Source organism: Candoia aspera, chromosome 3 (genome assembly GCF_035149785.1).
Source record: "Candoia aspera isolate rCanAsp1 chromosome 3, rCanAsp1.hap2, whole genome shotgun sequence".
Lineage (NCBI taxonomy): Eukaryota > Metazoa > Chordata > Lepidosauria > Squamata > Boidae > Candoia > Candoia aspera.
The window spans coordinates 6,688,426-6,702,517 of record NC_086155.1 but is presented as its reverse complement, the minus strand read 5'-3'; the positions used below and the strand labels follow the sequence as shown (position 1 = coordinate 6,702,517).

General features: G+C 41.7%; 1 protein-coding gene across 1 annotated transcript in view; it reads right to left on the bottom strand.

The window, feature by feature from the left end:
• Positions 1–14,092, bottom strand: part of CHRNA4 (cholinergic receptor nicotinic alpha 4 subunit) — a 49,900-nt gene that overhangs the window by 19,709 nt on the left and 16,099 nt on the right. Inside the window, exons 3-4 of the mRNA XM_063296933.1 lie at positions 12,446–12,490; positions 10,657–10,766 (exon numbers count right to left, since the gene is read on the bottom strand). Coding sequence (XP_063153003.1) covers positions 10,657–10,766; positions 12,446–12,490 — 155 coding nt within the window. The remainder of the gene's footprint in view (positions 1–10,656; positions 10,767–12,445; positions 12,491–14,092) is intronic.

The following is a 14,092-nucleotide window of genomic DNA, read 5'->3' as shown; positions in this document are numbered from 1 at the left end:
GGAGACTTCACCTACTGATATCTATAATGTAGGCACACATCATGTCCTGAGGTCACCATGCACCCCAGCTGGAATATTTTGCCTTGCAAATCCAACTTACCAAATTTAGCGGATGTAATAGTTGCTTAGAAATAAGAAAAGAGGTTCATTTCTTTGAAAAGCTTCTCTTGGGCAGAATTAATATAAAAGCAAGCCTTCTCTTATATGTTAATGTAGATTAACTGGAAATTTGCTCTTGTAGCAATGTCACTTATTGCTGTTATATATTTGCCAGACACATCCCTACCTACTGACATTTAACTTTATGGATATTGTGTTGAGTTTTCCATTCAAACAGGGATTTTTTTAAATGTGTAAATCTATTGGATGTGACAGAGAATGAAAAACTGATGTCGTATCCATAAATGACTTTGAAAAATGGCCCATTTTGATGGGCAACATTTAGAAAACTGTTCAAAGAGCACAGATACACCAGAAAAAAAAAATTAAAACATAGGAATGAGACTAATCTTATTAAACATGTCCAGGGGACCCATAAAGAGACACAATATCTGTTGTTTGTTGATTACAACCCCTGTAAATCGTTTAGTGAAGTCGGAATAACATTGGAGAAGGGAATACTATGCATGGAACGTATAATACATTATATGTTTGTGTGGACAGGTGATAGATAGATAGATAGATAGATAGATAGATAGATAGATAGATAGATAGATAGATAATATATAGACAGAGAGATGATAGATGATAGATAATATATAGATATACACAGATAGATACAAACACACACACAAACACACACTTACTTACTTACTTAAACTTATAGGCTCTTCAAGACTGTATTGTTTCAATGAACCTTCAGCTCCTACTTGTCCTGAATGGGAAATCTTTATATTTATTTTCTGGATTTTATGATGATGTATTATTATTTAGAGTATTACTCTATGCTGCCCAGAGTTCTCCAGAACTGGCGTGGATTATAAGTATTGTTAATCTTCTTCTTCTTAGCATTTGTCTCACTTGGTCACAGGGGTCAGCTTGTTTGCCCAGCATTAGCCTAGTTCCCATGGCAAAGCCATCAACACAACAAGCTGGCTTGTCATAGAGCCTCACACTGTTTTGGGTTGAGAGAGAATGCTTGGCCCCCAAAGTCCCCAGAGAGTTTCCATGGTTGACGAGAAACTCAAACCTGGGCCTCCCTAGTCCAAAACCAACAACAACAGAACCTCTTGTGAGGTAGATTGGGTTGAAAGGGAGAGACTGGCCCAGGGGCCTTCCATAACTCAGGGTGGACTAGAACCTGGGTGTCCCCACTCCTGATCCAGCACCTTCACTACCTCACACTGGCTATTGGGCTGAGAGGGAGGGACTGGTCCTATGAGATGTTTCTGAGGTTAAGGGGGGACTAAAATCTGGGGTTCCCCCCTCCACTAGACCACCCTAGCTATTGGGCTGAGAGGAAGGGTCTGGTCCAAAATCCCACAGGGAGCTTCCATGGCTGTGGGGGATTAGAACTTGGGTCTCCCCTTCCTAGTCCAGGGCCTTTGCCACTACACCATAGCAGCTATCGCCAAAAGCACTGCAATAAATTAAAAAAAAAATGCGTGTTCCTCCTGACCACTCATCAAGAGGGCTGAGGGGATGAGTTTTGTCCCTCTTCAGCAAGTGCAATGGATAGCCCGGTGCCCAAACTGCTTGCACCAGTGTTTCTCAACCGTGGCAACTTTAAGATGTGTGGACTTCAACTCCCAGAATTCCCCAGCTTGGACTAACCAGGAGGGGAGAGGGAGGAGTGCTGAACCAGAAATGGAGATGAAGCAACATGGCTGCTTCACTCATAGAAATGAAAGGACCATGGTGCATTGCAAAGCAGCAATGAGGGGGTGCTGCATTGGATACACTGGCAAAGCAAAGCAAAGGAGACACACACTTGAAGCTTCACACAGCCCTAGTTAACCATTATTTTTCTGGCCGTTTTCGCTTCTGCTTTTGTGATGCTGGGGCAAAGTTTCATAATTTATTCCTGTCAACAGCGGGAAATCTCGACCCATAAACCCCACTCAAGCATGAGTGCCTGTCTAATTACCAGCCCGCTGCAACAGCGGGCAGATTTCCCTCCAAACGAGAGGCACATTGAGCTCCTAGACGTGCGGTTTTCTTTACTCATCTCATTGCCAAGGGCCGGTGCTCACATCCCTGTGAGATAAAAAGGGAAACTCTTCCAAGGGAGAGGGGAAGCCATCTCGCAAACTGCACCCCCATAAAGCACAAGAGAGCATTTTATGGTGCATAAAAGCAATCAAACGGGCTCAAAACATTTCACATACGTTGCCATGCTTATTATCCAACTGACCTTCTAGGGAAGACTAATCCACTTACTTTTATATTTTAGCAGCGGCCCTAAAACCAATTTGGAGATTGCTGGAAAGGGTAAAATGTATATTAAGCTCTTCCTGATAATTAAACTTCCCTCCCACCATGATACGTTTTCAGAAAATTCTCAATCGGGGAGCATATTAGTTTTCAGGCCAAATTTATTGATTGGTAAGTTGTGTTCATTTTCATCTCTTCCAAATGCTACATGTTATGTCTGCAACCTGGGCAAGTTAATTATTCAGTCTGTTTACAAGTAAATGAAATGTCTGTCTAGTCATTTGCTTAGAAGAACATTGAACATTATTCATCCTTATAAGAAAACCAATTTCAAGACCAGTTACTGAGACTTAACCATGACTGTCCTTTTTTAAGTGACAGTAGAATTTACCGCAAAGTAGATGTATCACAAAACGTAAGTAATCTGAACATTTATTTGTGGTGAGATTACTATCTTATTACTTCCTGTGCTTTTCTCTAAGGAATATCTCCGATGCCATTTCCATGAAATCTTTGGAATAATCAGGTGGGATATAGGAATGTTGATAGCAACAATTGATTATTTGCATGCAAATCAGCAATTGAAATATGGGGGAGTTTTGTTTTCCAACTAGAGCATCTTATGCATATCAGTCACCTTCAGGATCCCTATAGGGTCAAACACAGATGCTTCTTTCTTTCTTTCTTTCTTTCTTTCTTTCTTTCTTTCTTTCTTTCTTTCTTTCTTTTATAAAGACCTTTATTATTTTTCAAATTATAGTTAAGGTACAAAATAGAAAGTATAGAAAAGATAGAGAATAGAACAAAAGAAAAAAACGATAAAAGTGTCAATAGACAGAAAAGAGAAACAGAAAGAGACTCAAATGGCTAAACTAACAGCACTAAAGACGCTGTTTCTGGATTTATATCTATTTGGCAACCACTTTTAGAGTACTTGCTTGTGGTAGAAAAAAACGAAATTTTGTTCTTGGGTTTTAGTGACTAAATGGTTTGTCTTATTAGAAATAATGTTACTATGGTTTAACTAATGGTAAGAGATTATACTTGTAAACTTATCTATATCTGTATTGGAGAAAGTCGGAAGAAACAGAGATGCTTCCATTTCTACTGAGTCACAGAATGGATTTTTTTTTTTTTGGCAGCAAGTTATTAAAACGCACCGTTGTTTCAATGCTGCAGTTAAATTAAGGCTTCCCAAGCAGGCAAAATTATTTTTGTATGCACACTACCCAAAGTTCACAGATTTGTATGGAAGAGGAAGAAAGGATTGATCAATGTTGTTATCAGCTATATAAACTGCCAGATCCAGCTACTGGGCCACTTCACCACTTTCTAATTTTGTGAGATCTGTGGTATTTATCCCAAACAGCAATGCTTTAGGCAAACATATTTTCAGCATGATTAGGAAATACACTCACACATATACACACACATACATACATACATGCAGTACAGATGGATTTAGAAGCTTCTTAAAGAAGTTGGCAGAAAGATGTTCTGCAGCTGAGTATATACAGAATAGAAATAATTTCTCCCCTGGTGGTAAAAACTGCTTCATAGGTAGGGGAGTGGCAAAGCAAACAGAAGCAATAAAACTTGTGCCCAATGCGCTGGGAGAAATGAATTTTTTCTCCAGAGTGTCCTTGTTTTAAACCATTCAAACATGGCGGTGGTTAATCATGCTGTGTGAACATGGGCAGCTGATAGAGAGCGGTGTCAGGCCCACAGAGTGGAGGAGGAGAAGGCAGAGAGATAGGAGTTTGGCAGATGTTAGGAAGTGTTTTTGTTCAGCACTTCTCCAACTGTTTGGAATTGAAGCAGGAACAGTGCTTCGGTGTCCATGTGGAATATTCAGAGCATCTTCAGCCTCTCCTTGAAAAAGTTGTGACTTTTCCTGGGGTTGCGCAGCGGCCACCCAGACCCAGGAAAACGTGCATTTGAGTTAAGGAGGCGCCATCAGGATGTACAGAGTGGGTGCATCCTATCATCAGTTCCTTAATGTCTCTCTAACCCAAACACAGATTTTCCCAGGATGATATGGCCATCATCCGAGCCCTAGAAATGAATGAACTTTTTTAAGGAGGGACTGACAGGGTCATTAAGCTCACCCACATGTCTTCCAAGGCACTTTTTCCACTTTGGATCCAGATAGCCTCACACCACTATGTTTCAAGAGGAGTGCATGCTGTGATGTTCTCCCCAGATCAACACTCCAAGGGGGATCCACATTGATCAAATTGCTCCACAGTCCTAGTTAAAATATTCTGTGGATCCAGAAAAAGGGTTGATTCAGTAGCCAGGCCAAGAAAGTTGTGAGAACACAGCCACTGATTGTGCCTGTGTGCACTGTCGGCCCTCATTCCCAAGCTTCATGCCTCCTGTAGACACCAGTAACTATGCAAGAAGACTCTGGTTGTATTCCCACAGCATGCTGAACCACCACATCACATTTTAACCTGCCATGTTATTCAAACTTAGCTCAGGTGATTACATTTTGGTGAAATGCATTGCACAGACCCAGAACATTGGGTTAATTGGACGGTTCAAGGAACCCCAGTATAGTTTAGTGTGTCATCAAACCCAGACTGTCTGGATCCAGGCAGAGTCAAGAAGGTAGAGGTTGACCAGCTTCATTCTCAGTCCATCCAGTCCTCCACTCATGAGCCACCCTGTCAACCTTTCCCTCCTTGTTGCATCTTTTCTATTCTTATTTCTTCTTTAAGAACCTCCAGCCAAGAGATTTCTGCCAGACAACTGCAGCACCAGCAGATTAAAAAAGTCATGTTTTGGTTTACTAAGGTAATTCTATTTGTCCAAAGGGGCAAGAAACTTGGCTGGCCTGTCCTCCAAAGTATTTACTGCAGATTAATGCTACTTTGCCAAGAAATCTCATTGAAGTAGGATGCAAATGGAACAATTAAAAGTAAGTACTCTACCAGGGAGGGCAATCACTTGGAGGGAGAGCACAAAGCCACCTCAGCCAGGCATGGCTGGGAAGGATTTCTCTCTAAAGGCCTGGAAAGCAAGTATTTGGGCCCAAAGGAACTTGTGACCTATAGACCTTGCAGGCCAACTGCTCTTGGCAATCCTAGTCTGCAGGGCCGATAGCAAAGGATGCTGGGAGATGTAGTTCAGCAACATCTGGAAGATAACCAAGAGCTATAGACAATTGTGTACAAGTCTGACCAATTCTCTGGCTAGGTATAAAGCAGTGATTCTCAAACTTGGCAACTTTAAGACATGTGGACTTCAGCTCCCAGAATTCAGCATGCTGGCTGGGGAATTCTGGGAGCTGAAGTCCTCATGTCTTAAAGTTGCCAAGTTTGAGAAACACTGGTATAAAGCAACTTCTGGTGTTCATTAGTGTTTATTCTTCACTGTTGTGTTATGTGAGTTCCTAGGCAAAGCCGCTTTCCTCCTTAAATTCTCAATGGGGGGCAGCTTTGCAGAAGCCCATGCAGAATTCTAGGGGTGTACATGGAATGGCAAAGGTGTTTTCTTTCAAGCTCTGTGGAACATTTGAGGAAATAGCAGTTGTGTTTCATCACGGTGAAACTCAAAAGGGCTGCAGTGTTTTGCTTCAACTTCAAAACAAAACTCTGAATTTTGTTTTGAACTTACCTCATTGCAAGGTTATTTTCTGTATCTAAAAACACTCAAAATATTGGCACTTATAGTGATTTTCGGTCCTTTAAAAACAATACAGTGCATTCAGTTACTCATAATTAACTAATGATACATTGGAAAATCTCCATGGCATTTTAAAATCCCTTGTTTATTCACTTATATTTTATCTCTCTTTCTTGTTCCTTTTTTATGATTGATTATTTTTTGGTGCCTTTGAGTCATTGTTGACTCCTGGTGACTGCCTGGACTATCTCATGCAGTTTTCTTGGCAAGATTTTCAGAAGTGGTTTGCCATTGCCTCCTTCCTGGGGCTGAGATAAAAACATTTAACCAAAAAAAAAAAAAACCCACCCCAAAATATTATCACTTAATATGGTCAAATTTTGTTCTAAAGTCAGAAGAAAACAGCGTCTTGGAACACTTTTTTTAAAATTTCAAGTTCGAAATGCTGAACTGGCTATTTCAAGCTCGGAATATTTGACACCCAATCCTCTTTGTGCATTCCTACAGCTCCTTCTGTGAAAAACAATCCTGATATCACTTTTTCCTTTCTGACCAGTAGATAAGACATATTTCCCCAGAACAAAGACTTCTGGATGTGAGAGGCAACACCATTTTCTCCTTTGCACCCAAAAGCAAATTATATTTCCTCTAGTTTAAACTGAACCCAATGGCCTTCATAACCCAGCCTTGTGTCCTGTGACTGGTGGAAGAGATCTGCCAGTCCACGGTCTCCACCAAATCCCTTTTCAGCATCCATGCTGAATTCTAAGCCTTCTTCCAAAGCAGACACCAGATCTGATCACATACAGCAGGGTTCCTCGACCTTGGCAACTCTAAGCTGTGCAGACTTCAACTCCCAGAATTCCCCAGCCAGCAAAGAATTCTGGGAGTTGAAGTCCGCACAGCTTAGAGTTGCCAAGGTTGAGGAACCCTGACATACAGTATGCTTTGCAAAAGAACCACACTTCTTCACTTCCTAACCTGCATCTCAGTTTCCATTTTGCTCCTTCATTTCTCCCTACTGGAGAAAACAGGAGAGGGGTTTTAGTAGAAATTTCAGAATGTATATGCTGCTTTTTCACAGGATCTCCTCACAAGGTGACTCGTGAAAGAAAACAAAAATGTGAAGCAAGAGATGAAGCAGTTGGTAAAACGTTAAAATGGTCCCACTTTTACACACTGTGAAAGCAGACAGAAATCAAACAGGTTGTACTGCCTTCAAAAAGATAAGGCTGGAAGTATAATCTCCCAGCAGGGCGTGGCTTGAAAATAATACTCAGAGCTCATTAAACGTTCCTCCTCAAAGCGCAGTGAAGTGCCAAACCCAATGCCACCATTTCACCCAGCTACTCTGCAACATTTTCATGAAGGAAAGGTGGAAGAAAATGCTTGGGAAATGTCGGGGAGTCAGCTAATCTAGAAGTCAGAAATAAATTAAAAGGCCTTTTTAAATTTGAAGTACAGCTAGTCCTCGCTTAACAACCATTTGCTGAGTGACAATTTGGACTTACGATGGTGCTGAAAAAAACAACTTATGACTGGTCCTCACACTTACAACCATCGCAGCATCCCTGCGGTCACATCATCATGATTTGGGCACTGGGCAACCGGTTCACATTAATGACCCTCACAGCATCCCATGGTCATATGATCACCATCTTTTACCTTCCCAGCCAGCTTCTCGCAAGCAAAATCAATGGGGAATGTGTGATTCGCTTAATGGCCACCACAAAAAGGTTGTAAAATCAGGTCAGCTTTGTTTAATGACCGCTTCACTTAGCAACTGAAATTCTGGTCCCAATTGTGTTTGTTAAGCAAGGACTACCTGTAGCCGTATTAATAGTTGTTAGTTAATGATAGTAGCTGAACATTCTGGGAAATGGAATCCCAACACATCCGGAAAGCCCCAGATTGGAGAAAGCTGGTGAAGAACATGGCAAGGATAAGAAACCCTTTTCGACTACTTGGCCACATTTGGAAATTTCAGAAGTGGTGCATCGCACTCACAAAATGTCTACCATGGTCTGCATCTGCCTTCTATCTAGGATGTGAACATTATGATGGACCTCTTGACTAACCCAATGGAATCTTTGTGGGGCCGTGTGGGGCATTGCCAGAAATAAAGATGGTGCCAGAGGCCTCAGGTATTCCACCTTCAGCCTGGGAAACCAACTGGATCTCCCCAGAGTGAGCAGGACTGGAATTTTTCAGTCTTTTGCATTCTGGTTAGGAGGGCTTTTAAGGGCCAAATGAGAGCCTTAAGCATTACAGCAGCTTAGAGTACCATTGTAACCCTTTAAAAAGTTAACCCCTCCAAAATCATTTTTTTTTTTTTTCAAATCAGGCTTCCAGGGAAGAAATGGTAGACTGAAGATGGCTTCACAATAAGCAGTGCTGATGACCGTGGAGGAATGAAGAGTAGACCAGCTCTTTAATAATTCCACTTCAGACAAGGAGAGGACTTGAGATCTCCCTCATTCTGAGATTTGAATTCTGGGAGTCCACAGATCGTAAAGTTGCCAAGGTGGAGAAACACTGTGCTTGAAATTGGAATGTGGCCTTGCAGCATGGTAGTTTCTTATTTCATTTTTAAAATTATGTTTAACAAATCTTTTAAGAAAAATAAAATGTCAGGGAGCCTGACCTACAGCTGCAGTGTGGTAGAGCATGTTGACACACACACACACACACACACTAAAGTTGTTTTGTTATATTTAAAATCAGCTTGCCAATGCCTTTCCCAGTGAGCTTTGCATCCAAATACAAATGATCAAAATCCTCATCTGAGGTTACTATATACAGAAATGCTTCCAAGATTCCCAACTGACCAGAATGAAAATGTTAAAAATGAAAACAAGTCAATAAACAAAAACCTGCCTAGGCAGTTTCCTGGAAATCTTCATTTAAAACCACCCCAACTGGAACAAATTGAGTTTTATTAGCGAGCCATGTCTGCTAAAGATTTATTTCTTAAATTATCTGCACTGTATTAATAAGTGATTACATGAGGCCATTTTACACTAAAGGAAACATGAGTAACTGAATATTACGTGACTTGCCCCTTGGTTCGTAGCATAAGAAAGAAAAATATGTGTTTGTATAATCTTTCTTTGAACTAAACAGTTTTCAGTCTCACTGAGCTTTAACTCAAATAAGTTGGGTTGGATAAAAAGCAATGTATCAATAAGGGAGCAAATTTTAAGGTGCTTCTAAGCATGGGTGGAAGGAAAGGGAAGAAGAGGACAACCAGCAGCAAGGTGGATGGGCTTCGTTACTTGGGCACCACTAGAAGACTTGAAAGATCAGGTTTGGGACAGATTGTCATGAAGAATATCTAGGTGGTCACTAACAGTCAACAGCAACTTGATGGCACATAATCAGTCAATCACTCAATCAATCAAGCATAGCAAGAGAGAGGGTTCCATTCATAGTTTCAACAAAACTCAACCGCATTCCCTGTTGGGGAGAAATTTCATTGTTGATGTGTTCCATGTTAGAATACTTTTCCTACAAAGGCTGCAGCTTCTCCATTTCTGAAGGTTTTGAAGAAGAGGTTAGGCAGCTATTTGCCATGAATGGCTTAATTAGTTTTCCTGCACACTACAGAGCATGGCTGGCTGGGGAATTCTGGGAGTTGAAGTCCACACATCTTCAAGCTGCCAAGGTTGAGAAACACTGCTATAGAGGGTTGGATTAGATGACCCTCCTGATCTTTTCCAACTCTACAACTCTGTTTTGCCAGAGATAAGGGGTTTTTTCAGGATGACAAGAAAATCCAGAAAAAAAATGAGGGCAGCTCAACTGGAGCAGCCTCTGAACAGAACAAAGAAGGATGGATGGAAGGAAGGAAGACCTATTAATACTCAGAATGAAATTGCTTTAAATCAAACAAGGGACCTTGACACCTGCAGTGTTCCACCACTTAGCTGGCTTTGCTACAGCTCCCGTCACTTTGCTGCGTTGGGGAAGGCTGCATCCCTGGCAGCCTTGGGGAGAATTTTCGGTGGCTTCTTGTAAAATTTGAACAACTTTAAAGAAAGGGAAGGAGGGAAACATTTCACAGTCTACGGAAGAACAAGCAACTCTATGGGTTGGCACTTACATTATGGAGCAGTTCAAAGTCTCCCTTTCTCTTCCTCTCTCTCTGTTTGTTTTCCAAAGCACTGGACTGCATCTTATGAATACTACATGAGGTTTCAGAAATATTCTTTTAAATAAAGATGAAGCTGGAGGTGAGAGTTTGCTTTGCAAAATTTTCCCTTTTTGTTGTTATTTTTAAATTAAAGCCAGCCCAGACAGGGAGATGGATAAACATGAACCTCTGAGGCCATGAGCACCCACATGGCCTTGATGTAATCTGAAAGCAAGAGTTAAAAACAGTCTGCAGCTTCTTGCAGAGCACTGTTTCTCAATCTTGGCAGCTTGAAGATGTGTGGACTTCACTTCCCAGAATTTCCCAGCCAGCCATGCTGTGTAGTGTGCAGGAAAACTAATTAAGCCACTCATGGCTTGGGAATTCTGGGAGCTGAAGTCCATATAACTTCAAGCTGCCAAGGCTCTTCTCGCTGGGAAGATGCAAAAATGCTCTGTGTTTCCAGGAAGACAAGTTAAAACCACAGCCCTAAAGGAAAGATGCTCAGAATATGTTCTTACTTGTTGTAGAGGACTATGTCTGGTCTCCAAATAAGCTCAGAGGGAATTCGTATCGAAGTAACATTCTCATATTCTTCAGGATCCCAACGTAATTTATAATCATGCCATTCCTAGAAGGGAGGAAATACCGAATAGATAATTAGACCAAGAAGAGAAGGTGGTATTAATCAACAAATTCCAAAAATGTGTTTAAAATCAGAAATATAGGAGCAAGCTGAATGATCTGCACCACTGTTTCTCAAACTGGGCAATTTTAAGACATGTGGACTTCAAGTCCCAGAATTCCCCAGCCAGCATGAAAAACACTGATCTATACTAATGCCTAGAACAATATCCCAATTCCTCAAGTTGAGGCTTACTTAACTCTTTCTTTAACATGCTCCCCCATGAATTCTCCCCTAAACAATTTCCCCCTCTATTCATATTCCATTGCAAATAATTATTTGAAAACATATTTTGTGATCCCTACAGAGACAAAAGGAACAACTTTGGAATTTCTCTAGGGAGACTTACAGCCTATACAATGCCACATTTTCTTCTGGATAAAGTTACTTGGGTTGCACAAGTAACTTCCCAAATGGATTTTTATTTTAAAAACTGGAACACAGAACGCGTTCAAAATACAGCAGGATGCTTAGAAAATAGGCAGTACATTAAAGCAGAGATAAGCAAGCCTCAGCCGTCAAGCTAAATTTAAATCCCACTGCAAAATATCAGATCAGCCCTCCGATAAAAGGTATCTATCCTTTTCCTACCATCTGTTGCTTGGATGAAAGATGGGAAGGAGAAGGAGAAGGAGGGGGAGGGGAGGGGGAGAGCAATCTCCCCACCCACTTGGGCTGTGGTCCCACCCACTGTTTGCTTTAACTTAACTCCACTCATCAAATATCCCCTAACAGATTAGTTGTGAAAGACTGAAGCCCTGAATGGTGTGGGGGGGGGGGGGGGAAACGGTTGCTTGCCCTGCTATACAGTAAATAAGTGTAATTGTAAAAAAATGTAGGGTTTCCCTTGACATTAAGTCCAGTCGTGTCTGACTCTAGGGGGCGGTGCTCATCTCCGTTTCAAAGCCGAAGAGCCAGCATTTGTCCGAAGACACTTCCGTGGTCATGTGGCCGGCATGACTACACGGAACGCCATTACCTGCCCGCTGAAGCGGTGCCTATTAATCTACTCACGTTTGCGTGTTTTCGAACTGCTAGGTTGGCAGGAGCTGGGACTAGCAACGGGAGCTCACCCCGTCACGCGGATTCGAACCACCGACCTTCCGACCGGCAAGCTCAGCAGCTCAGCGGTTTAACCCGCGGCGTATTACCAATTATGGTGTGAACAACTTTTTGAATTCAAAACGACATCAAGCAACAAATCTGGTTGGCCACCAAGAGAAGCAAAATGCTGGTCTAGGATGGACCATGGCCTGATCCAGCAGCGCTATTCATTGACAGTCATATGCAATAAATAAGAGTCTGCCAGTCTTTGGACTAGTGAATTTATTTGGAATTTTGAGCACTTACTGAGACAGCTTTCAAAAACAATAGCCACACTGGGTGGGCCAAGTCCTTCAACACCCATTTACCTGAAGGAAAATGAATGAGAAAGCTTCCCAACATCCCCTTTCACATTTCATGGCATTCCTCACATCAATAAGCATGATATTTGCACAGGAAAACTCCTCACCATCCCTCCCTCCCCCCAGGTTTATGCCTCCTCCTTTCTGAGGTAAGTACAAGTTAAGTCTCAGAAACATGGAGAAGGAAAAAAATAAGGAAAACCATCTTGGTTGACTCACTTGTTTCACCCAAACGTTTGTGGTCATCATTTGGTTCTTTTCATCCTGAAAAATGAGAAAAAAGAGAAGCCAAAGTTGTAAGAAAACCACCATTATCCCCAAGTTCTCTATCAGTTTTTGCTGCTGCTGTAGTCTCACCAATATCTGAAGTAATAAATGTATTTAAGCATCAGGAAAAAAAGCAGATGTTACCAATGGTTAGCATAATCTACTTGCCGCCATTCAATGGCCCAATCCAACCTCTTGATCCTATAAACTTCTTTACCCTCCAGCTACAGGCCTGGGTACAACTGCCATTCCTGCAGCCAGCTTTCCCCAACCAGGTGGCCTTCCAGATATACTGGACTATAAGCCGCATCACTCCCAGACAACATTCTAACTAGCTGGGAGTAATGGGAGTTGCAGTCCAATGCATGTGAAGGGCACCAAGTAAAGAGTGGCTCGCTGAAGCTATCAAAAGAGGTCCAGCATTCATCTAACAAGTATGTGACTCTCTTCACGCATACTCTGTGGCTTGGAAGGATCATTCAAGATCAGGGATGGGGAGCCTGCAATTTTTCAGGTGTCTTGAGGAAAACAGGTCCAATCATTAATAGCCACTGAGCACTCCAGCAGAGGGCAATGGGACCTGGTATCCGACAAAACCTTGAGAACTACAGGTTCTCTACTTCTATTCCAAATGCTACCATATCACCCTTTGGGAGACCAACTGTTACTTATAGGAACCAAACAAACCATTATGTGTTTGGTGTACAAAACTGAGTTACAGAGGCCCATAATTATATTGCGAGGCCAGTGCAACATATATTAATTATGGATACCTACGTCACTGAAACCTTTCCAAAGACACCTGGAAAGAATCAATTAGTTGTGGAATTCAAAGCTAAATGTGGTGCTGGGCTTTGTGGTTTCTTGGCCATCCCCAGTAGTCCTGAAGCTATACTGTGAGGCCAGGGGTGGAGATTAATAAGGCAGTATTTTGTTAAGCACTCTGTAAGTTTTAGACCTGGCCTATGTGGTGCCTATGTTCTCATGGACACAGAACTGAAAGCTTTCCATTTTCAAACATGAAAATCTACAACAGACAATTATACCTCTGGCCAAGTAGGCAAAGAAACTGAACCACCTCAAGGCAAAAGAAATCGCTTAATTTCAAAATTAAGAACATGCTAAGAAAAATCTCTAAGAAACTTAATTTTCCCCATTCCTTGTCCACAGATCCTATTTTACAGAAGACAGCATTCCATATGAAGGGCTTTTCAATGCACTCTGGTTTAAACATGAGTGGGAAACTCCCGCAGCTAGAACTGCAACACGTCTGGAGCCACCAGGACCGCTGTAAAAAGCTGGAAGCTTGAAGGGCCCCATCTGCAGTTAGCACTGGGCACCAGAAAAAGTAGGCTCAGCAATCATCCAGTCCTCCATTATGGTGAGACGTCCTGCATCACGTTGATCGGATGATTTCTAATGCTCCATCGACATCTATCTTGCAATTCCTCAAGCGTTTTCCCATATACTAAAAAAGCTTTTTTCCTGCCTTGTTCTCAGGATATTTGAGAAGTTTTTCCAATTTCTCTTGGTGGTGTTTTCTTTTCTCTTCCCTCCACCCTTTTTATTATATTGTTGTAAATCTTTATCCATCATATT